Source organism: Scyliorhinus canicula, chromosome 23, assembly GCF_902713615.1.
Source record: "Scyliorhinus canicula chromosome 23, sScyCan1.1, whole genome shotgun sequence".
Lineage (NCBI taxonomy): Eukaryota > Metazoa > Chordata > Chondrichthyes > Carcharhiniformes > Scyliorhinidae > Scyliorhinus > Scyliorhinus canicula.
The window spans coordinates 3458546-3483613 of record NC_052168.1 but is presented as its reverse complement, the minus strand read 5'-3'; the positions used below and the strand labels follow the sequence as shown (position 1 = coordinate 3483613).

The window sequence follows — 25068 nt, the reverse complement described above, 5'->3', positions numbered from 1 at the left end:
AAGAGGCAGATATTTGTCGTAAGAACGTTCAAAATGTAATTATTGTTGGAGGCTCCATTAAAATATATTTGCATGAACCAAATAAACAATTTACCTGCTTTTAGCCAATCACTGATTCTCAATCAGCCAATCACTGATTCTCAATCAGCCAATCACAGAGTCCCAATCAGCCAATCACAGAGTCCCAATCAGCCAATCAGAGTCCCAATCAGCCAATCACAGAGTCCCAATCAGCCAATCACTGAGTCCCAATCAGCCAATCACTGAGTCCCAATCAGCCAATCACTGAGTCCCAATCAGCCAATCACTGAGTCCCAATCAGCCAATTACAAAAAGTTTACCTTGATGATGGGCCAGTCATCGGCAAGACACCAGAAGAACACATGGCCAGCCTTAAGGAAGTATTCAAGAACATTTCTGACGCTGGGTTCTTTTCTGCCCTCTGAAGTGATGTATCTGGGACTTCACGATGATGCAATACGGTTGTACTCAATGGAAGGAAAGGACAAGGCCATACGGGACATTCCTACACCCAAAATGTTAGCAAGCTTAAGTCCTTCCTTGGCATAGTCAATTTCTATGGAAGGTTTATTCTGAATTTAGCCAAATACTAAGGAAGTATCAGTGGTGGTAATTAGGAAGCCCTCCGAGTTGTGAAGCAAACATTAGTCATCAAACCTCAGGGTGCATTTTGATCCGGGGCAGCCAATCGTACTGACATGTGACATGCTCCCTTATTGTAAAGGGGCTGTTTTATCCCACAAAATGGGAGATGATTGGGAACACTCTCTCGCCTTTGTCTCAAGTACCCTTTCTAGGGCAGCACGGTGGCGCAGTAATTAGCACAGCAGCCTCACGGCACTGAGGTCCCTGGTTCGATTCCGGCTCTGGGTCACTGTCCGTGTGGAGTTTGCACATTCTCCCTGTGTTTGCGTGGGTTTCACCCCCACAACCCAAAGATGTGCAAGGTAGGTGGATTGGCCACGCTAAATTGCCCCTTAATTAGAAAAAATGAATTGGATACCCTTTCTAAAGCAGAACAAAACTGCCCCCCCCCCCCCCCCAAATTGAGAATGGGAGCTTAGTGGTTATATCGAAGTTAAGAAATCCCACCAGTATGTTTTCGGTCACTGGATCGAGATAGTGACCGACCACAAGCCATTACTGGGCCTGTTCAGGGAAGATAAACCCTTACCTCCCACAACCTTGGTGATGGTGCAGCGTTGGCCCTTCTGTTGGCGGTTTACATCTATGCCTTTCAGCGCCGGCCAGGGACACAAGTTGCTAATGTGGATTCAATAAGTAGCCTACTCCTACCTAAGAGTATTGTGCCACCACCAGATCATTCTCGCTCTAAACCTCCTAGACACTCTGCCAGTGTCCATGGGGCACATCTCTAATTGGATTCCGAGACCCTATTCTTTCAAGGGTCAAACAGAACGAAACAGTTTGGCTGGTGTTACGAGAAGTCTGAACTGCTAAGGCCCTAATTCACTCATCAAGACGAGTTGAGAGGTGAAGACGGCTTGGTTCTCTGGGGATCAGGGATGGTCATCCCGTCTCAGGCTAGGGCCCCTGACTAGGGTCCATTTTTCTATGTTCTATGTGGATTGTGTGGGCCCGTTTTTGGAGAAGATATTTTTGGTGCTGGTTGATGCTGACTCAAAGTGGCCAAGAGATGGGGACCACTACCTCGGGGACCATGGTCGAGGCCTTACGATGTGTGTTTGCCATTGAACGGTTTCCTGTGGCAATCATTTTGGACATTGGCACCCCCTTCACCAGCGCTGATCTCCAGCATTTTGTGAGAGTGAATGGCATACGACACGTGAGAATATACCCCCTCGCCCATCATCGAAGTCACCTGAGGAGTTGAGAGTGGTGGTCCCCAGCGTAGAGCCGACCAGTCTGATGCGCACTGTGAATACTCCTGTTACTCGGTCCAGTCAAGGAGAGCCAGGGGCTCCCACGTCTGTTCAACCAGCAGCGTCTGACGAGGCGGGTGAGGCCAGTTCAACCATTGTTGAAGTGGCCCTGCCTGAATCCTGCCTGGGCAACACGGTAGCATGGTGGTTAGCATAAATGCTTCACAGCTCCAGGGTCCCAGGTTCGGTTCCCGGCTGGGTCACTGTCTGTGCGGAGTCTGCACGTCCTCCCCATGTGTGCGTGGGTTTCCTCCGGGTGCTCCGGTTTCCTCCCACAGTCTAAAGATGTGCGGGTTAGGTGGATTGGCCACGCTAAATTGCCCGTAGAGTCCTAAAAAGTAAGGTTAAGGGGAGGGGGTTGTTGGGTTACGGGTATAGGGTGGATACATGGGTTTGAGTAGGGTGATCATTGCTCGGCACAACATTGAGGGCCGAAGGGCCTGTTCTGTGCTGTACTGTTCTATGTTCTATGAATTGGCATTGATTGTAGACAACCCATTTGCCCAAAGTAGTGCCAAGCCTGTGACTGGGCTTCAGAGTTCTGCGAGGACCCGGAGAACTCCAGACCAAATGACTTTTTGATGGACTCTTTCCTTGGTTGTCCCTGTGGAACTGTTTAACAGTTGTAACTTTTGTGCGAACTTATGGGGAAGTATATTAAGGGACTTGAGGGAGGGATGTTGTAGCGTGGCCCCTTTCAGGGGGCAAGCTCCACTGACCATGTAACCAGTTCTGGGCAATTGCATGGCATCATGCAAACCCCGGCTAATGGGGAGTTTGTGGGAGCCCTGGGAGGGGGACCCACACACAGCAGTGTGGATCAGGGAGCTGAAGTGTAAAGACCAGTTGTATAGTGTTCTGTGACTAGTTATCTACCTACCGTTGCCTTTCATCAATAAACCCCTTTGTTTATTACTGGAAACATCCAGTGTATATCTCGAGCTGTCGCAACATCCCATAATTCCTACAACATCCCGGCAGCATTGAGGTTAACACTATGGCTTCACAGCGCCAGAGTCATAGGTTTGATTTCCGTCTTGGGTCACTGTCTGTGTGGAGTCTGCACTTTCTCTCCGTGTCTGCGTGGGTTTCCTCCAGGTGCTCCGGTTTCCTCCCACAGTCCAAAGATGTGCAAGTTGGGTGGATTGGCTGTGCTAAATTGCTCTTAGTGTCCAATAAAAGTTAGGTGGGGTTATGGGGAGAGGGTGTAGGTGTGGGGATAGGGTTGAAGTGTGGGATTAGGTAGGGTGCTCTTTCCAAGGGCCGGTGCAGACTCGATGGGCCGAATGGCCGCCTCCAGCACTGTAAATTCTATGAATTACTTACTTTTGGGATATATCTTGCACTATATACCAGGATGATCCTGGCTGGATTTTAGCAATGAGGAGCTGCATTAAATCAGAGAATCCAGTGAGCCCCCGACTGAGTTTGAGAATTGGTTGCCATCCTTTTGGTATCTTAATTTGGAGGATGGGTGTTTCAAGTTTGACGCCGCAAAGTGTAGCCAGTCCTCAAGGCCCAGAGTCAGTTGGAGGCCCCGACCCCTGGCCTTAGACTATCCTGCCCTCGATGCTTGTTGAGTAGTTGGAGGTGGCTGGTCGTGTCGAGTCATTTCTCTCCCAGCTTCCTCACTGCCTGGACGTTGGGGAGACAGCTTGGCGAAGGCACACTTCGTTCGATAGTACTTTTGAGGATTTCTCAACGATCATGGCTTTTGCCGTTCCAGGTGGCATAGATGGTGTTATCATCCTGCAGTTCAATCATCCTGGACTTTATTCCTTTGTCATTATGCAGTTGATTTCCTATTATTGTCTTTTCTCCTGACAGGGATCTTACGATATTCATGGGGAGGTGGTGGCATAGAGGTATTATCACTGGATTAGTACACCATGAGACCGAGTAATGCTGTGGGGACCCAGTTTCAAATCCCACCACTGCAGATGGCGAAATTTGAAGTCAGTAAAAATCTGGAATTAAAAGTTTAATGATGAGCATAAAACCCCATCTGGTTCACTAATGTCCTTTAGGGAAGGAAATCTGCCGTCTTTACCCGGTCTGACCTTTGTGGTTGACTCCCAAGGCAATTAGGGATGGGCAATAAATGCTGGCCCAGTCAGTGACACCCATGTCCCATGACTGAATAAGGAAAAAATATTCAAGGGTGAGGGTCGCCTATTATCCTGTTTTGGCAAAACCAACAATGTGTTGGTAAAGTGGAACATGGTTTGTACACTTACCTTTTATTGATGTGCTGTAATCCTTGCATTTATGAAGAGGGGGTATATTCTGGACATGTATCCTGGAGAGGACTGGGTTCCTTGTGACTTTTCCCTGTGAATGATGGTGGCACCCGGGTGTGATTGGGTAATCCTTACTTACGTTGCTGGAGTCTGTACGCTTTGCTTCAATGTTACTGGAGCCCTTCTTCGGATTGGGGGTAGGTTTGCTGGGGAAGTTCGGCACCTGCCTCCAAGTGGTTTTATATAGTGGTTTCGCGAGGGGCCTCCTTGTTATAGGGGGTTTTTGAGGCAGCACTTCCCCTAGTATCCTCCTTTCAATGGTCTGTGTCCAAGGTTCCTTGGTTAATTAGGGGGTTCCTCCCCTATGGGGATTTATTTTCTTATGCCTATGTGAACAACATGCCAGTATGGGTCCTCCTGGGGCGGTTTCCCTTATTTTATTGCCCCTCCATCCCATCCCAAGACCCCAGTTAATGGGTGTCTTGACAGTCCTTCTCTTCAGTGGTGGGGTCTCTTCGGTTAAGGGCAACTTGATTTTTCTAGTGTTGGTGGAGTTAGTGCGGAGTGGGGCTGACTGGATGGTATGTTTTGGCAAACATGTCCTGGACGTTTCATCGTATCGCCTCTGCCCTCCAACTGCCCCAACCTAATATGTTTATTTCCTCTCAGCCCCAACCCTTCCCAAATTGTGTGGGGCAATCTAACTCCAAAAAGGTGAAAAAAAGCCACAGCGAGACACCGGATTAATGCTTAGCAGCCAAACACAACATGTTTATTCTTTTTTTTCTCAAGAAAAATTATGTAGTCCACTGAAGCAACTGTGTTGCACAATTACAATCACATCTTCAAAACAAACCACGGATAAAAGCAAATTTCAAAATTCTTTATATATATACCTATTAGAACAACTGTTTTTGTTTTTCAGTTTCAATGAAATGAGAGACTTTAATATCTTGCTCTGATATATAAAAGAAATTCACCCTTATTATTCCAGCGATGGGGATACAGTACCAGCTACGGCCAGACCAAGAAATGGAGACTCTCCAGCTTATTTGTACAAACTACATAAGAGCAACACAATTTGTTAATGAACCAATGATTTTGTTTTTCCTCTCTTAATAAGTACCTATCCTGGTTACAGAATGCATAGTTCTCAGATTTTCTTTTTCTAATTAAAAGGCAATGGTTCCCACTAATGGGACGTTCTTCTCTTTCCCCCCCTCCCCCCAAAACCCCTGTGGTTTAAAAAGTCAGCATCCCTTTAAACAAATCTTTGCAGGTAATTTATTTTGTTTTATCAATGAAATACATTCATTTTCTTTGTGTGCCAGTCTTGTCTCTCTTCCCCCCCCCCCCCCCCCCAATATTGTTAGAATTTATTCATAGATTACCGTGTTGTCACCAGGATTGCAGTAAACCTTAATGTACTCTTGGCCGTTCGAGCTGTGAAAAAACATTAGCTGTACAATTCAAGATTCTGCCTTTCCAAATCGAAATGTAGAATGCTGTCGGTGGATGCAACCCAAGCTGTGTAATACTGGGGTGCCATGTAGTACTGTCGGTTCCTGATCAACGCTGATAAAAAATAGGAGCAATTTTAAGTGATGGATTAAGAGCATCATCGAGTGTATTGGCGTAATTTATTTTTCCTATAGTGTATTGGCACCAATACGCTAAGTAATCCTAGTGACAACAATGTGTTTTATACACAATATATAGATACATATATTATGTATACACACATTTAAACAAATCTTTGCTTCTGATCCACACCCAATTACCTGCAGAAACTGCACTCTGCCACGGAACCCACCTTCAACCCAGAGGAAAGGTAGTTCAGATGTCAGGAATTTTTTGGATAAGCCCTACCAAGCACTCTGCCAAGCAGGGTGGGGAGGGGTGTTTATAGAAGAGCAAATGGCATAGAATTAGTCTTTCCCTCCCACCAAACCCCCCCCCCCCCCACTCAAAAAAAAGAGATGGATTCTCCAGTTACCCATGGCAACCCATTGAGCAGACTGGCTCCAACTGAATTGAGAGTTTCTCGCCCAGCACTGGCAGGCTAGCTGAGGCCAGTGGCAGTGTTTTTTATTTTATTTTTAAAAAAAGGTCACTGCTGCCCAGTGCGGGGAGCCAGACATCCCACTGCATGTCCTGCAGGGTTGCCATGCCGCTATTTAACAATACAAGAAGCGACAGGATAGCACCAATACTGAACTGGTACCGGGGGCAGGCACGGTAGGAAGTCGGATATCCAAATACCAAACAGACCAATTATCCCGAACACCTAGTTCCATATATATTTATTTCTTCAAAACCTATCAAAATACGCACATGCTTAATGTAAGACATATCAGTAAAATCCTCAGCAAATGTTCTAAATTGCTTATTATATAACATTAGGATTCATTTATAAAAACAGAATTCGAGAAATCCTTGGAACCACAGAATTTAAGTTTTTTATATATATATATATATAATTCACAGTACTTTCAGAATAAGCTTTTTTTAAATCTTCTTTTCCTTTTCGAGTTGCCAAATTCTACCCTAGTTGAATGATAACATTGCAAAAGGTTTATGTACAGATCACTTAATCTGAACTGACTGCAACTGAATTTTATTGTGACTTCTCCTGAGCAGTTCCGATATGCTGCCTCCTTTCTGCACTGACTGCTGCACCAATAACCAACTAAGATGCAAATCCTAGGCAACTTCTAACTCCCAACATATAGTCCAGTTTCATTGATCCGCCTTTTGCCTCAGTTCACATGGCACCGAATATTCCACGGTAACACACAAACCTTGTAAACTCCAGCAAACAAAAAAAAGTGTTTATGATGTTAAATTTCATTGTGGTGCAGATAATGTCAAAAACATTGCTCTGCGAGTCACAGCAATTGAATCAGGCAAGTGTAAACAGTGCAATTCAACCTCTTTCCCTCGTGTCTCCCGCCCCCAGCCCATGATGGATTTTTAATGCTTCCATGTACAACACAGAACATCCTAGATGCACCCTGCTTTGTGGGCAAGGCACGGTATCCTGGAAATAAGGTGGTGGGAGCTGAGGCAAGGGTGACTTCATCGGATCAACCCAACTATCATGTAAACAAAAAGGTATCTGAAGCACTGGAGCAGAGGGAAGAGAAGCCATAAAGAGCTGGGAATAGATGGCTACATTTTGGGAACAGCACAGTTGCAGATGAAGAGGCTTAAGGTTCCCGCAATGCTACTGTCAGCATAGTAATCAAAGTTAGCCCCTTAAATTAAAATGGGTTAATGGCGGCATTGAAACAGCGCTCACACACACACACACAAAAACGACACCCAAGGAATCTCACCTTCTATATTTGGTGCTGAGCTGGTAAACTTCTAAAAATAAAACTCAGGTACTCGAGACAAAAACTTTACAAAAAGCAATTGGTGACATTCCTTCTCTCGGCTGTGATCCAACTCACCAGGCGAGAGAGAGAAAGACAAATATCAACTCAGAAGTACAGCATGCACCCATTCTACAAATCAGAAAGCTTAAATGGCCACAAAGGGGTGCGAAAATGTGAGAAATTGCAAGGAGCAAAGGTATGCATCACATGCAATTAAAACGGAATTCTTTATACCAGTCACCTCTCTGCTCTATCAAAATCATTAATACTTGACACAAAAATAACTTTTCCTTAACATACACTACAGATATTGTGCAATATAATACACTATTAGATCAATGAAATCCAATTTTTAAAAAACAACACGGAAAAATCCAAAGCAATGCCGATCGTTGCCCCTTTATATAGGAGTTTGATTCAATGAAGGCATGGCAATTAGGCCCAGGGTTACTGATCAATTAAAACCTTCTGTTATTGGGAGCTGGAGTTTCGATAGTCAAGGCAGTCGGCAGAATTTCTTTTGTTACTTTAAAACTTTCCACACACAAATCAGTAACAATATTATCAAATTTGCTATTCCCACCCCAACACCCCGTTCTTTTCCCCACCCCAAAAAATGCATATACGCTGTGCTATTGACAGAAGAAGAAATACTGGGACACAGCTATGCTCAGGATCATACAAATCGATCTTCTAGCAGAATTTAATCGACCAACAATTCAGTCACAGCTTTTGATTCTTTTTTAATAAGACATATACACTTGTTCCAAAGGCAAATTCTCACAAGATTTGAACAAAAAGGATGGTGCTCTCCACAAATCTAATTCTCAATGTCAGAAGCAAACCAAGGAATCAGACTGCACTGTGGTACTGTTCTCATTAGAAAGATGTGATATTTGATCCCCAGCAAAACTGTGATTACCCTAATGCCAGGAGATCTTGAATCTTCTCTCTTGCCCCTTCACTCATTCAGAAGAAACCAGGCCTAGATACGGCTGACACAACATTTCCGGTACAGAAGTGCGCACACATCAACTGAAATACTTCTCACTATGCAATCAGACCGACAGCAGCAAATTGCACTCACAACTCAAGGTCAAGCCAGGATGGTAACAAAATAGTTCATACTCCGGATTCTCCGGGCAACATTCTCTCTGTCAGTTCCTTCCACATTCCAGTCAACAGTATCCCAGCAGCCTTTCCAAATGGGATTGGTGAATTATAACTAATTAACTCCCAAGGGCAGTTTTTGAACCCTGTTTTCTAGAGAGATTGGACCAAGTCAACCACTTCATTTAGGGACCTCATCCCTCCATCAATTGCACGGCTATTTGACAACAAATGAACAAAACCACCCCCTTCAAATGTGAGGTATAAATACAGAACTGGCTCCTGCAGATGCTTGTGCTGTGGCCCTATGCAAGTTACAACAAATAAATACAAGACAGGAAAATGCTGTTTCGGGAATATAATCTGCCTAGGTGGTGGCGAGACAAAAGCTAGGAACTGGGGTGTTCAATGTTCTTTGAAGGTCTCCTACTAATTTTAAATTTCTCCAGTTTAAAGTCTATGTATGGGTCTCCATGAAGACAAATACCAGGTGACTGAGAGGCCAATGCTCCTTTAAAGTCCATCAGTAATGTGCGTAGAGATCATTTGAAGAGCAGGGAGGTTTAATCATTAACGTCCAACTTAAGGGGTTTTTTTTGGTTTAATTATCTACTTTCAGCAAGTTTGTGAGCTTTCAGGTGCTCCCTCAAGAGAACAAGTAATTGTGGCCTTGGGTTGTTTTCAACCGAAGATAAATACAATGCCCTGATATGAAAGGCAGTCCAACAGTGCCAGGAGGGTGGGAGGACAGAGAACGCCAGCAGAGCGTGAAAAAGTGGGTCTTGGTAAAGGGGGTGGCATTTAAATAGGAAGTGATGGAGACTGTAAAGTAAAGCCACAATAACAAGATTTTCCAAATCGAAAATAATTAAAAAACATGGAAAGATGGTTCAGCAATAAAGTTGCATTCTCCCGACTTAATTACTGCACCAGAGAGTTTTTGACGCAGGCCAAATATATATTGTGCTTCAAAATTTCTTTTGGTCAACTGTGGGGAAACACCCCCTCCCCCCCATCCACATTTGGGAAATACAGGAAGCTCATTATCTCACGTTTTCTAAGAGCCAAAGGATTTTGAGAACCGATACTACAGGTTTCTGCGATTTGAACACACCCCTCCCAGCCCTTTCTAAAACACCTCTCAATAACTAAAGTGCTCTGGCTCATGGTATAATGGTGCGCTGAGGTGGGAATGAATTTAAAACAAAAACCATTTAGATTTGCCCTTCACTGCCCTACACATCACAAAACAATTTGGGATTCAAGACAATTGGAAGAGTCAGGCTGGAGTAGAAACTGCCAGAAATAGTATAAATTACATTACAGGACCTCTGTATACACAAGTAGGAGAACAAAAAAGGCTGGAAAAGTACAAATTTAGGATTTCGTTTGCATATGAAAGAAAGATAATGCACTTTTAGTTACCATTCTGAAACACTGACCTCTCTTTTCTCTGATCACCTGAAATTTTGCTACACGTTTTTGCCTATACATTTAGATTTTCAGTCCTTTTGCCTCTAGTGTCAAAGAAAACTGACACCTGCCTGGCTCCTATAGGTTGCGTGCAGTACAGGGTGGGCGTATGTGTTTTAAGCAGTTTTTTTCTCTGTTTAAGATTCTCCGTATAACTGTGAATCCTGTTTCTCATGGAACTGGTAATGCCCACATGTCTGCAAGAACACTTTGCGGTTAACAGAAGGACTCAAACATGCACAGTCCACAGGGGAGTGTGTCAGGGAAGGGAGAAGAGTGAAAAGCAGCTGGTGCCAACACACTCCTGCACAATACAAGCACAATGATGGGTTAGCCTTGAATTAATTCAGGACCATCTTAATGCAGAATTATTTATCTTCCACTGGGGGAATGACAAGGAGATCCACAATCAAGTCATGAAATCCCCCCCCCCCTCAAGATGTTCTTCACACCAGTTATTTCTGTAGATCTAGAATGACACTAAAAAGGTGGATTAAATCATTGCAACAGGAGATTCAAATCACCAAAGGGGAAACCCGCCTGGACACTATTCTGTGAAGGTAAGCTGATAGTCCCAATAAATGTTTTTCTGCAAAGTGCCACAAAGCAACAGAGTTACTGCACATTGAAAGGGAGGAAGGGTTTGTGATGCTGGAGTTGGATTCCAGGTTGGGTTCCACTCTTGCGTTTGCCAATCCGGAGTTTTGGAACAAAGTGATAAAGTCGGAGAGTGACTGCCTTTAAGTGGAAAGCCCTGGTGCTCTGCTGTCGGAAGGCCCCATTTTAATTGGTGCGACTCAACATTACCAGAGGCAGTAAATAAAACAGCAGCATAACAGAACTCGAGGACCAAGTGTGAAGAAATATCCAGCACCTCTCCCCATTGAGCTCTGTCTATATTCCTAAACCTTTCTGAAACACTGCAAAGGTGAGAAATGCGCTGACTGAACGGTCTGAATAAATACAACAACTTTCTTCAACCAGACCCTGCGAATATCACAAGAAATGGCTTTGACAAGGTGGAACAAGTCAGGATAGATGAGGAAAAATAAAACTGTGCTTATTTTGGAATCATCCTACTTATCATCATGAAGCAATACTTTTCCTCTGACTGAAATTTTTAAAAACTGCTTTCCTCACAGAAATTCAACATGGGCCAGTCAGGATGGGATTGACAGAACATTGAATGCCCTGCCCCAAATGACTAGTCCTAAACCCAGAGCGGATTCATAATCAGCTTGCCTGAAGAAGGCAGATGATAAATGCATCCTCGAGTAGACATTTAGACTCGGGCAGAGGGGTGCTGTGTTTTAACAAAATTGCTGAGATTGCAAATTATCCTTGGTATGTTTAAAAGAGAGAGAACTGGCAGAACCTTTAATAGGTCAATTACAACTCTTTCTTTCTCCCCTCCCCCAGGACAACAGGAATTGCTTTTGTCAGATCACACAGAACATGGCATTAAAGATTTGCAGAAGCATATTGCTCATAACCCAAATGTTAACCCAACAGGACTTCAGTGAGGTATTACCACTTAAGTAGCTTTTTAGTTACTAGACAGGATTGGAACTGGTGCAGCAAACAGACTGAAAAATCTAAATCTCAAAGTCGGACATTAGCTTTTTATTCCCTCTTTTTAAAAAAAAGTAACATTTCGGGAACTGGCTTTTCCCCTAAAAATTCCTGAGAACTTTCTTTAAATTTTAGGAGAAAAAAATTATAGAAGTAACAAAGTAAAATTGCAAACTAAATTAAAACAAAACACTGTTAAATGCTCCCAGAGTTACTCCTCATCTAAAAATACGAAACATATATTTTTGGTCTTTTTATCCTGTTTCGATGGAAGAACAAATCAACTTTTCTTTCGATTTCAGACTTTTCCATACCTTGGAAAATAATTTCTAGGACTGTGTCAACAATATTTGGAATCAAATCTTTTAAAAAATCGATTATCGGAACAGTTCATTTTAAATTGCTCGGCTTCTCCGAGTTTATCAGCTCCAAACAAAATGTGAACAAACAGCGATGGAGAATGTGCAGCTTCCCTTCCCAGTCTCATTGTGGATTAGTCAATATAAACGCTGCCTCGGTCAATAAAGCAGAGCAAAAACATGTTGCAGCTTTTGGTGACGTTACCACGCCCACAGTCTCCCTTATCGGACAGGGGTCTGGGCGGTGGGGTTCAGCGCTCGACACTAAAGTAGGGTAATCTGTGTTCCACCAGACTCATCTGTCACCAGTCTGTTCAATCTGAAACTGGCCAACTCTTGTTTTAAAGATGCAAAATTCTTCAAAATATTATACTCAATAGTTCGACACAGCCCTAAAGGTTATGTAAACAGGACAAGGCCTAACACCTGGGCACCTCCCTAATGTTCACGATTATTTAACTCCACAGAGTGCTGGAAGATGACGAAGCTCACAGGAGTGAAGTGTGTATGGGTTGGTGGACACGTGTGATTATACACGTGAGCGAGATTGGGGGAGTGGGTAGTGCGTATATGGTTGGGGGTGGGGCATGGCAAATGCATGGTGATCCCATATCTGGATAGAAGTGGAAATGCAACGGGTTCCTACTGGTTGGCTAACTGTGTACAATCCGAAATGTGATTAAAGCAGCAACTTGTAATTTTGGCCACTTCTGGTCACTTAACAAATGTGACACTGATGTGACTCCAAACCCAATGTCTTCAGCAGATGAAGACTAATGAAGAAAGATGTCAAATCTCCCTCCCTTTCCTCCCAATGAACGTCATTTCTAACTGTCCATTTCCACGTTCGCCCCCGATCCCGTACCCATACTACACTGCTTTAAGAAAAATTCAACACTACAGCAAAACACAATGAGGACAATTTTTAAAAAATTAAACAGAAGGTGCAATACTTAGAACAGCATTAACAACAATTTTTTTTTATATAATTTCCTAAACAAGTAAATGATTTTCTCACTAGTTTCACCCAAGTGGGTTTAAAACATGGAAGGGGGAAAAAGGAAAGCACACACTTCTTAATCTGAAGAACATTTGTACGTAAACGCTTATATCTTTCATATAGTGATCGACCAGTGAACAAAGGTACTGTCCCTCCTCTGTGTTCAGCATTTATCTACAATTAATTGGGACCCAGTACCAGCCTGTGCAGTAGCAGGACCGTGAGCAGTCTGCTACCCATTGAGGTGTGCATTGCCTGACTCTGTGTATGTGTGTAAACGTGTGTGCAGGTATAAAGGATGTGCGTCAGTCCCCAGCATCTTTGTACACACAATTCAACTGATTTGATTTTAATGTAACCCCACACAGCAGCAAGGTCACTAGTAGGCTAGGTCAGTGATAAGGTCACTAACGCAGTATTTCACAGGAGACAGACACATACCCTTTCATAATATGCACCTGACTTAACATTTTAAAGAAATACATTTTCAGTATCTTTGCTTTACATTTTAAATTGGACCTTTTGTTCAATGTTATGGTCACACCATGTCTGAATTGTCCTGGGCGTGACCCCTTTATGCCACGTGTATCACAGCTCTGCACACAGATGCAGACATGTTCTTACATACGGTGTAAACAATATGTTAAAGCTATTCCTACACGGTCTGGTATAACCTTATCCAAGGTTGACAGCAAAATATGTTTGCATACTTTTAAGTTCAGCACATATATAGAATGGCCACAGATTGGCTCACTATTACAGATGGACTGTAATGTCACAGAAACAAAAATGTGTGGTTTTAGGAAAAGGATTGAGCTACATGCAGCAAGGATTATTATAGCCGTAAGCAGGGTGTTCCCAGAGCTCCCTCCCACTCCAAAATCCCTGTGCAGTTACAGAGAAGCTCTTGTAAGAGTGGAGATGCCAGAGACTGTGGGATGTAAACAGCTGGCTGTAAACCAGTTTTGCAGACTTGTGCCAGTGAGAGTTTGTGGGCAGCTACAAGCCATTTTGTGAAAGTGTCAATTTACAGGCAGTACAGGTGAACGTAGGAAGGCTCAAGCCAGCCAAGCCGATTGGGTAGCTATATTTCTCCTCAAAGATTAAAAAAAACCACAAAACATATACAAAAGTAGGGAGGACTATATTCATAGGAGTTATTTTTATTACATTACGGCAACACCTTCATTGGATTAGCTAAGTGTTTTGAATACCTCAAGGGGGGTGAGGACGGGGGAAATGACTTACCCGCCAGGATCCCCCAGTTTACAAAATGATAAAGCTTGTTACAGTACACAATGAAAGTCCCCCCAACACTTTGGAACTGAGTGCAACATGTAAATTTAACTTGAAAACCTCTACACTAAGTTTTCTAACCTACTTTATTTTTAAGTGCTTATGTCATTTGAATGTAGCAGTTTCAGGGGCAGCATATTGCCCGCTTAAGAAAAAAAATACTATCGCAATGCTAAATAGTAGCGCGTGTTAAACTACCGACAGCACAAGATCAGTTAGCTGCAGCAATACAGTAATGAGAGACACTGTAAACATGTGTCACAATACCATCATCACCACATGTTTTAGGGTGTGCTGTGCTATAACTGGATTTGTTACAATTTACTACTGGAAAAATACAGTAAGCAGTCCTTAAATAGAACACAAAATAAGAAATATTGTAGTGAAGGGTTGGGAGCATCTCAATTATCAACTGAAATTAATAAGTCAACTTTTAGTTGGCTGAAGGAGGCAACAAGGGGAAGGTGGAATAGCAAACCTTGGGGCAAAGACTGCTAACTTCAGGGGAGCAACAACCCAAGTTCGACCCAGTGTCTTAAACGGAAGAGAGGCACCTCTGATTCAAATACTGCTCTCCACCCATCTATCAGATGGACTTAATGCTATTGAGAAGCTTTTTCTTTCCCCAGTCCTGAAGACGTTCAGTCTTTCTGGGCTGAAGTTCTGGCAGCCCTTCGTTATCCCTCCCAAGTAATAGGTATTCATCCAGGACACAAGGCATTGAGTGTTGGCAGGATATTCAACTGCAGAGGGTATCACAGCCGAGCCCAACCTGCCCTCACCCATTGGCCATATGTACAAACCTTCTGACGAGGGTTGTTGGGACAGTGATCACAAGTAGGAACCACGGACAATTTTCTCTACCGTCCCTCCCACCGAGCTCATGTGGGGGATGGGGCGGGGTAACAGTGATCCCTACACCGCTGCAGCCTTTGTGACCAAGTTAAACTAAGTCAGCACAGATCAGGAATCAAACCTTACCCACTCTTTGGTCTGTGCGATTTAGTAATACCGCTTGGTTGTACCTTTACCTGTTAGGATGCAGTAGCAAATTTTTGTGCTAAGATTTCACCCCCCCCCCCCCCCCCCCCCCCCCCAACTCCCCCCTCCATATTACGCAAATTTGACATTGGTACATAGAATGTTCCAGCCCTGGTGAAGAGCTGGTGCATATGGTGTTTGTAAGGGTACATGGCTGGTACTGGTGCATAATAATGGCCTATAACATAAGTAACCATTAGGTTCAGTATCTGCCCTGGTCAATCACTAGCTTTAATACGTGAGGTTCCGTCGCGTTTCCGCTATTGCATGTCAGAGGACGGAAACGTGCCCAGTGCAAAAAAAAATGTTTTTAAAAGCCTGTTTTGTGTTTTCAGTAAATGTCCTGTTGCAACAACTTTTCAATACGGAGGGGGGGAATTATGTAAGGAACAACTATACTACTGTTTTTAAAAAAAAACAACTTATTTATTTTTTGATGGTAAAGTGTACTTCACATTTTTAATGTTGGCGTTCATGATTCAAGTATTTCGAAGTGTGATATGTTTTTTGTTTTTTTTTTGTTTTTTGGTTTTTTTTGATTAAAAAAAAGTAGCCGAAAATTAGGAGGGAGGTGTCTATGTGCACAAAAGAGACTGTGGATGACCCCCTTAATTTGTTTCACTTTTTTCTTTTTTTTTCTCCTTTTTTTTTAAACTTGTTTTGAAACTTATTGCAGTTTGAAAATAAAACACATTAGTGCTGCTGTTCAAAAAAGTTCACGAGGTCACAGGTCAAAGGTTGAAAGCTTAATAGTTCAAATTGAATCAGCCCCTCCGCCCAGGAGGTCACCAGGTAGTAGAGGGGCCGGACTGCCCATTCGGTGCGAGTCATCAGAATTTGGGGCCCCCCACAAGCTTGCTGTGTAGCTCGGGGTGGCCCACAGTGAGGCTCCCGTCAGGTTCCCGCTACCCCTGCCCACTGCTCCGGCACTGTTCCATTGTCCCAAGCTTGATCGCCCGCCAAACGAGTGCAGGCTGCTCCCGACTGGATCCATCTGGCTTTGTCCCGTCTCCAGTGTCTGCCAGCCCGGGGATGGTGTTGATAACTGACCTTGTGCAAAATAGCGGTTGACTTCCTCATCACTGACAAATTCAGCAAGGATGGTAGTGTTCCCCAACACACACCTGCAAACAAATTTAAATGAAATGAATGGAGGACAGTAATTACCCTTGGCCTGTAGATTTAGCAACAGGGGACATTTAGCTCCTTGAGCCTGCTCCACCATTCAATTAAATCAGAGCTCTAGAACATACAGTACAGAAGGCCATTCAGCCCATCGATTCTGCACTGACCCACTAAGCCCTCACTTCCACCCTAACCCCTCCTAATCTTTTTGGACACGAAGGGCAATTTAGCATGTCCAATCCACCTAACTTGCACATCTCTGGACTGTGGGAGGAAACCGGATCATCCGGAGGAAACCCACACAGACATGGGGAGAACGTGCAGACTCCGCACAGACAGTGACCCAGTGGGGAATCGAACCTGGGACCCTGGCGCTGTGAAACCACAGTACTAACTCCATATGCACTCTACCTTCCTTTGTCCCATAAATATACATTTTTATTTTAAAGGGAAGGGAAAAAAAATACAGAAAATGCTAGAAAGGCACCGCACTAGAACCATTTCACACGCGGGTTAACTGACACACACTCAGCACATCCTTTTACTCGATTCTTTCCACGAATTTTCTCCCCCCCCCGCTTGTAAATGGGACTTATTAATTCAGGGCAGCACCATCTTTATAACTAGGGCACTCAAGTAGCCTTACAAGCAGCTGGGATTTGATAATGTCTCCCCGAGAAGCAGCTAGGTAAGGCTGTATAAACAAGGAGGGCTCATTGCTACCAGAGGATCAGCTGGCGCAGTGTTCTACTAGGTCTAACCAATGCTAAATCCTTCCCCCAGGACATTAGACTCCAAAAAGCATGCACTGCCCCAGCAGAAAATCAACCATTCTGTTAGAAATCAGAGAAATGGTGCAAGTATTACACATCTGTCAGTGATAGAAAGAAGAGAAGAAACCATAGTGTTTCTAACTCTGCTAAAACACACCCAAACACAGTTTTAAACTGTTCATTTCCTTTCAGACACTGGCTAATCTGTTGTGCGTTTCCAGCATTTTCTCCTTTCATTTCAGATTCCCAGTGTCGGTTAGCTTTTAATCTCGGACACAAAGATCTGTTTTCATGTTCTAGCTGAAAGGTTCACCCACCGTTCTGCTAATTTGCATAAAGGTGTTCCAGGACACGTTCTGCTTTGTTGCCAAAATTCTGAAGAGCCGATTTTGAAAAGGGCCCGGTGTCAGCCGCTTGTGGCGGGATTGTCCACACCTTCCTGACAGGGGAACATTACCTGCTGGCTGGGGGCCCGCATGAGTGGAGGGAGTCGGTGATGAGTAACCAATCACATGTCAAAGCCGGGGACTTACATGTGCAGCGCAGTCTGGGCCTTGGCAGCCTCTTGCTTGGTGCTGTATCGGACCAGTGCAGTGCCGTGTGTCAGGTTCAGGTGGAATGTTATCAGCGGGCCATGCTGCATGCAGATTGTTCGCAGGGTGGAGCCATCGATCTAAGACAAAGTAATGTTTAAGCTCTTTAAACTCTAATTTTAAACAAACTTGCCGACTCTGGCTGGGGTATAGTTTCCTCCAGTCACTCAACCAAGTGACAATTCTTTTATACATGATTTTACAACGATTGTTGCAGCCTATTCCAAACTAGATTTCTCCTCCAGCCACTTGCTCTACTTCCCTCTCCAGCCAAAGACTGCATGGGCCAAATGCCACAGGCTAACGGTCTCAGTAGCACATTGTGCGGGACATTTAGCAAAAGTGCTGCTACAAAACATTTGATCATTGAAACACAGCCTGTGGATTAATGATATCAGCCAATAAATAACAATGTTTTCCAACTGCTTCTTAGCAAAGCCTGCCTGCTTACCAGTGAAGTCTTTCTACTTGACAACCTGGTTTTATCATCCACCCTTCCGAGTACATCATGAAAAGAAATGCATCTTTCCACATGTATGTTCTTTAAAACAATGATTGGTGGCAGAAAGGTTGTGGAGGTACGCATTGGGTTTCTCACATAACCATCAATCGTCTCCGGTTCAGACCCAACAGGTTCGTTATGCATATCTGTATTTATTTCAGATTTTTGGTTCTGGAGTTTTGTTTATATCCCACAATATGAACTGTTTTTATTATCAGTACAGTTTGATATCCAAACATCCACTATGAAACATTAGAGTATTGTGGTGTCTTTATACCACTGTGATGATAGCAGGGAAGCGCAATATCCTATATCGAGGTTTCCAGCTTCATGCTGTGCAACTAGTTATTGTCCTCTAGACAACTTCAGAGAATCCTGAAATATTTCTCCGCTTTCAGACCCACGCTCTGCTTTCCTATCCTAAATTTATATTGTTTCTCTTTCCTTATGCTTTGTTTAGGGAACCAGCTATAGTGTTGCATGACAATGCTTCCTGTTTATCAGCGATAATAAGGTGGTGAGAAATCTCCTTCTCTTTTCCTTTACCCCCCAAAGCCAGCGGTTGTCAGGGAGCCAGCTGATTCTAACTATTATACTTTGCCAAAATCCTGGCGAAGCCACAGAAAACCCGCCTGGAATCTCCAGCACTTTTGGGACACACCTTGCATTATTGATTATTCTACAGAATTATTGTACCTGTGGAGTGAGATTATGAAGAACAAGCCAGGAGCTGACCCGGCTAGATCCACCCGAACTACCATCACCCCAGTTGGAACCTAAAAAGAGAAAGGGGGGGGGAAACAAACATTGTTTTAAAAACACCATTTTCTTCCAGAAGCAAAAGAACAATCCACTCAATGCCACTGCGAACTGATTAATGGCCGTTGTCAATAGTTTATTTGACATAGAGCCACAGCCCAAGTTGAAAGGCGCTAGCAAGATTAAAGAATGTCAAAGGACACCAAGGTAAATCAGGGCTGTGATAAGTTAATGGCAAGCATCCTCAGAATGCATCAAAGTGCTCAGAAACCCCAAGTGCTTCCCAACCAATTAATTACTTCCAAAATAGTTATGTAGGGAAATACAGCAGCCAATTTGAAGAGATGCCACTACCAACGCAGATCGAGCTAAACAGTGGAACAGTTTCTAGTTGCTGATTGAGAACAGACTCCTCTGCTCCTTCACCGTGTGTCATCTTTTAACCCGAGGGTTTAACGCCTGATCCAAAAGGTGGCACCTCTGGCAACGCACCACTCCTTCAAGTGGGGCTCTAAAAGGTTCAACCTAGATTATGTGCTCAAAGTCATCGTTCTGAATCTGAGTGTTCACGGGGGTCAAGATGATTGTTAGACAGAGAGGAGATTTGTTTTATAAATAGGATCAGGTCACCAGCTCAAGGCCTAGAATTTCCTCCGATTAGGTATACTAACAAAAAAAACAGCAAGGTAACTGGGTTCACTACAAATAAAACAGATTTTGATTTCATCAAGCAACAAAGGTAGAAACAATAGAATGAGAGAAAGAAGACACAGAGCAAGAGCAAAGTACGTACTCATGGCATAGCGTGATTCCTGTACACCCCATCCTCTGCTGAATCGAGGGGCTCCACTGCTCCACAGCGATGATGGAGGCTTCTGGTTGGTCAGTCCTGGAGGCGGCCGGGTTGGTGGGTTAGTGTTTTTAGATGACATCTGATTCTTCCACATCCTGGGATGTCCAATTGGATCTGGAGACCACGTTGACTTGAAGTCATTGAACTTGGCTGAAAGAACAACATAATTCGAGAGCCAGTTAATGCAAAAAAAAAGAAATTGCAAGACTGGGCTCTAAGAGAACCCCTGAACCACGAAAATATGAACATACAGACAGGCTGCCATTGAGCCCTCAGAGACTGCCCCACTGGTATGAAAAGCTGAATATATCATGTTCAAGATTAACAGGGAAAAAAAATCTTATTTTGGAACCTTTAAAATGGTTTATAGATTACATTTGTTTGGAAAATTGATTATATATTTACTAAACCTCTCCGGTGACCGAGTGCGACGTTCACCTGCAGTAAACTTCAGATCGGATAGAAGGGCAAGGAAAAACCAAATTCGATCGATCGATAATGGCGTGGTGCTTAGGTGGCAAACAAACTGAAAAAAGTGAGGAATGCAAGAAACATAACTGTGTAGCTGAACCAAGGAGATAATATTTATTCTAGTTGGTCTTGAGCTGCTTGCTCAAACTTAAGACAGAATGCAGCTTAACGTTTTTATTGATAAATGTTCTTGTATCTTGGGGATGTTTTGATACATTAAATGGTGGTAGATAAATGCAAGTTTGTGAAAAAACTATCTGCAGTAAACTAATTTGGTTTTATACTTCATAGGAATGCTAGATCAAGCACCTGTTCTTCTTCATTATTGTCTGAATATTTAATAAAGGTGCATAATAGCTCTGAGAAAACAAAGCATGCCCCTACCTGAAGTGCTCTGTACGGTGCTGTAGGAGCTGTTTGAGGCACTATAGGACCAGGCACCGGGTGAAGGCAGCGAGGTGTTCAGGGAGGAACTGGACCCTGTGACAAACATGACAAAAGCCAGAAATCAATTTTAACTCACAGCTTAACAAGAGGGAGTATTCACACCAAGAACACACATCCATGACTGCAATCTTGCTCCAATACTGCCACTACCACCACCGCAAGTAACAGCAGGCCTGTAACAAATCGAGCCCCCCCCCCCCCCAACTAGGTCATTACAGTTTCAATTGTAGGCAGCACAGAAATTTCACAAACCCACCGTTACACTTCATACATCACACGACAATTTCACTGGATCCATGGCTCCTTTACAAATCAGGGCAACTCAATACTTGCAGCATTGGAGCAAAAAATGAGGACAAAAAGCGACAGCAGGATGACTCTTTCGATTGGTTGGCTTTCCCCCCCCCTAACTCAGATGGGGCTTGCTAACCAATTTCTCCTTCAACGACTTAATTAACTTCAGAAACTTCCACGATTATGTGCACAGGTTCGTGAAATTACCAAGTAAAGTTTCTACCTGACGTGACATGGTGTGCAGAGGGGGAAAATCAAATCAAGTGATGATAGCATGGTTTCAGAGTGCAAGAAATGATTAAAACTCCCCAACACAGCACCATAGCTGTAATTTACCACCCGTGGCAAAGGGATGCTGGAGTCCTCCCAGGAGCAGGTGCCATTCTGAATCACATTCAGACCGTTGGTGATTTTACCAACAGTTAAGAGGTACATCATTTCCACTCTGTTATACGGATCATTTCTGTGCTGTCATTCAGAGAGTTGTACCACACAAGATGGGAATTGTCTAGCCTTTTTCTCGATGAAATGCCCACAAGTTGCACTGTCTGACTGACTGATGTAGAAAGCTTGAAAATATATCCTGATTTTAGCACAGGGTCAACTGACTCAGTTATTCCTACACCAGAAATTCTGTAAAATAGCCCAAGAATTATTGAATGAAAGGGAACAACGCAATGCTCACCAAATGCCAAAGCATAGCTGTTTGGGCATTAAGATAAAAACAAAAGAGAAGGTAATTTGATCCTGGCCACGTACCTGTGCTCCTATCCCTGAGTAGTTGGTGTTCTGAGTCCGGGGACGGGGGTGCTGCGGAGCTGTTTATCATGCTCGCTGGGGTCGCATAGGGATCTGATTCAGGGTCAATATTTTGAAAACCTTTCCATGGTTCCCCAGGGCGGAACTCTGAAACCAAAACAAAGTAGGGTGGGGTTGTATGGGGCGGAGAATAAATCAAAAACATTTATTAATCAACTTTGTTACTTTATACTTGGGAGGTAAGTTGACAACGCCATACTTCTCACAATGACTAATACATAGGCTGACACTCCGAACAGCACTCAGGAAGCATCGCACTGATAGAGGTGCCTGATTAGAAGTTCAAAGTTAGCTTCAAAACGGGGATAGGAACAGAGGAAAGAGGGACAAAGGAGGGGTATACAGGAGAGGGGGCGTGAAGGGAGGGAAGAGAGGGACACAGGGAAGGAGGGACAAACAAGGCTAGAAAAGGAATAGCAATAGGGCTACAAAGTGCCACAACCAAGGGCTTGGAACTAAGGAATCGCTGCAAGCATCCACCCAGTACGGGCTGTGGGTGAAGGGAGACCCCAGAGTGCAGGGGACTACCCGCGTGGTGGACGCACAGTGGACGGCCATGTCGGGTGCCCCCTGGACAAAGAGAAACTCCGGAGCGCAGGGACCTGACCACATGAGAGCAGTCACAGCGGCCATCCTGGATGGCCACCTAACAAAGGGAAACCCCGGAGGGCAGGGGCGCGTCCACCAGATAAGTATGGTTAATCCCACAGGAGCGAGGGGACAGAAGCCCCCCCCCCCCCCCCCCCCCCCAACCAGGATAGTCACCTGGAATGTAAGGGGACTCAACAGTCCAGTGAAAAGATCCAGAGTCCTCACCCACCTAAGAAATATAAAGGCCAACATAGTCTTCCTCCAAGTGACATAACCTGAGAGATCAGGACCGACTGCGGGTAAGAAATGGCTGGGTGGGGGAGACCTACCATTCCTGCTAAGGGACGAGGGCCAGGGGGGGTGGCAATATTGATCAGCAAGAGGACGATGTTTAGGGCGACAAAGATGGTTAGGGACCCAGGGGAACAGTACGCCATGGTCAGCAGGACCCTGGATGGGGCACCGGTAGTACTAGTTAACGTGCATGCGCCCAACTGGGACGACACGAGCTTTTCATCAAGAAGACCATGGCAGAAATCACTGACGATTAAAGGTGGTACACAGAGCCCACTTAACAAGAACCTGTATGAATAGGTTCTTCCTGGAGTGTGTTGTAAATAATTTTGCCAATTGTACAGAGTGGCTGCTGTTGAGCTGGTGCATAAAACCTTACTAGTTACTTTATTTTACTTTTTATTTCTTTTGCATTATTACTTTTTTTTTTGGTATGTTTGTGTGTACCCTTCTCTTCTATATATTTTATATCTATATATAGATATAAAATATATAGAAGAGAAGGGCACACACAAACATACCAAAAAAAAGTATGTTTTTTTGGTATGTTTGTATATACATATATATATATATATCTTATCCTGTCTCCATAACAGTAAATATACTTTAATCAAAAACCCAATAAAAAAACATTTATATAAAAAAAGTTAGCTTCAGCCTCTGGAATTGGTATCGTTTGGCAGGCACCCAATCCAGGTCATATTCCGTTACTGTTCGGACACACTATTCTTTGACTGAAACCACGGTTCTTTTGCTGAGAATCACAAAATTGTACTATGACTTGGAATTTCTATCTTAAAAGGTTAGTCAGTCCCTCAGATTGCAAAGGGAAATTACTTGTGTAGTTTTGGTTATTGTACAAAACTCCCATTTTAACAAATCCTACGCAGGTTCATATGTCAGAGTGAGGATGTCTTACTGCAGCTGTACAGCTGATGAGGCCACACCTAGAGTAGTGTGTGCAGTTTTGGTCTCCTTATCTCAAAAATATACTTGTCATAGAGGGAGTGCAACAAAGGCTCACCAGACTGATTCCTGGGGTGGGAGGATAGTCATACGAGGAGACATTGGGTCGACTGGGCCTGTATTCACTGGAATTTAGAAGAATGAGCGGGGATTTAATTGAAACCGTTAAATTCTGACAGGGCTGGACAGACTGAATGCAGCGACCGTGTTTTCATTGGCTGGGGAATGGTCTAGAACAAGGGGCTACAGCCTCAGGATACAGGGTAGGACATTTAGGACTGAGGCAGGGAGAAATGTCTTCATTCAGAATGTGGCGAACCTGTGGAATTCTCATCCACAGAAGGCTGTGGAGGCCAAATCACTAATATATTTATGAAAGGAACATGATTACTACACTCTGGTGTCAAGGGGTATGGGGAGAGGGCTGGCGTTGAGATAGAGGATCTGCCACGATCAAGTTGAATGGCAGAGCAGATTTGAAGGGCCGAATGGCCTACTCATGCTTCTATTTCCTATATTTCTCTTTTTAAACATTGTATAGAAGTACTATCAGACCTGGAGGCCAACTTGAGCTGCTGGAACCATTCGAGAGCTTAGGGGTGGACCAGTTGTCGCTCGCAGGACCCGAATGGCTGGCTAAGGAGTCGCCTGCTATCATTTCATAATAGGGCAGACTATCTCGAGACTTCGGTGGTGCCATGCTGCTCGAAATAGCACCTGTAAAACAATATAAAAATACAAGATTTATTTACAGATTATTTAGCTGGATAATCAGCAAAGATCCAGTGAACTGTGGTGTATGCCTATAAATGAACTGAACAAGGGTACTCATGACGCAGCTGAACAATTCAACTCGTTCCTATAGTGCAACCAATGACCAGCATCTTTATTGGTATGCAGGCTTAGGAAATCAGAAGTACAAAGGGAAATACGAGTGCTAGTTCAAGATTCTCTTAAGGTTAATGTGCAGGTTCAGTCGGCAGTTAGGAAGGCAAATGCAATTTCAGCGATCATGTCGAGAGGGCTAGAATATAAAAGCAGGATGTACTGTTGAGGCTGTTTGAGGCTCTGGTCAGACCCCATTTGGAGTATTGTGAGTAGTTTTGGGTCCCGTAAATAAGGAAGGATGTTCTGGCCTTGGAGAAGGTCCAGAGGAGGTTTACAGGAATGATTTCTGGAATGAAG

The 25068-nt window shown here is 43.8% G+C and overlaps 1 protein-coding gene across 5 annotated transcripts in view; it reads right to left on the bottom strand.

Moving 5' to 3' along the window:
• Window positions 1–15825: 15825 nt before the first annotated feature.
• tnrc6b (trinucleotide repeat containing adaptor 6B) overlaps window positions 15826–25068 on the bottom strand; it is a 166887-nt gene continuing 157644 nt past the window's right edge. For 3 of the 5 annotated variants that reach the window (XM_038783598.1, XM_038783600.1, XM_038783601.1), the window contains 7 exons: window positions 24439–24600; window positions 21973–22119; window positions 20857–20952; window positions 19942–20151; window positions 19086–19165; window positions 17828–17967; window positions 16151–16520 (listed from right to left, as the gene is read on the bottom strand). In XM_038783598.1, coding sequence (XP_038639526.1) covers window positions 16151–16520; window positions 17828–17967; window positions 19086–19165; window positions 19942–20151; window positions 20857–20952; window positions 21973–22119; window positions 24439–24600 — 1205 coding nt within the window. Of the gene's footprint in view, window positions 16521–17827; window positions 17968–19085; window positions 19166–19941; window positions 20152–20856; window positions 20953–21972; window positions 22120–24438; window positions 24601–25068 lie in introns of all 5 variants that reach the window. The other 2 variants (XM_038783599.1, XM_038783597.1) reach the window with 1 other exon arrangement.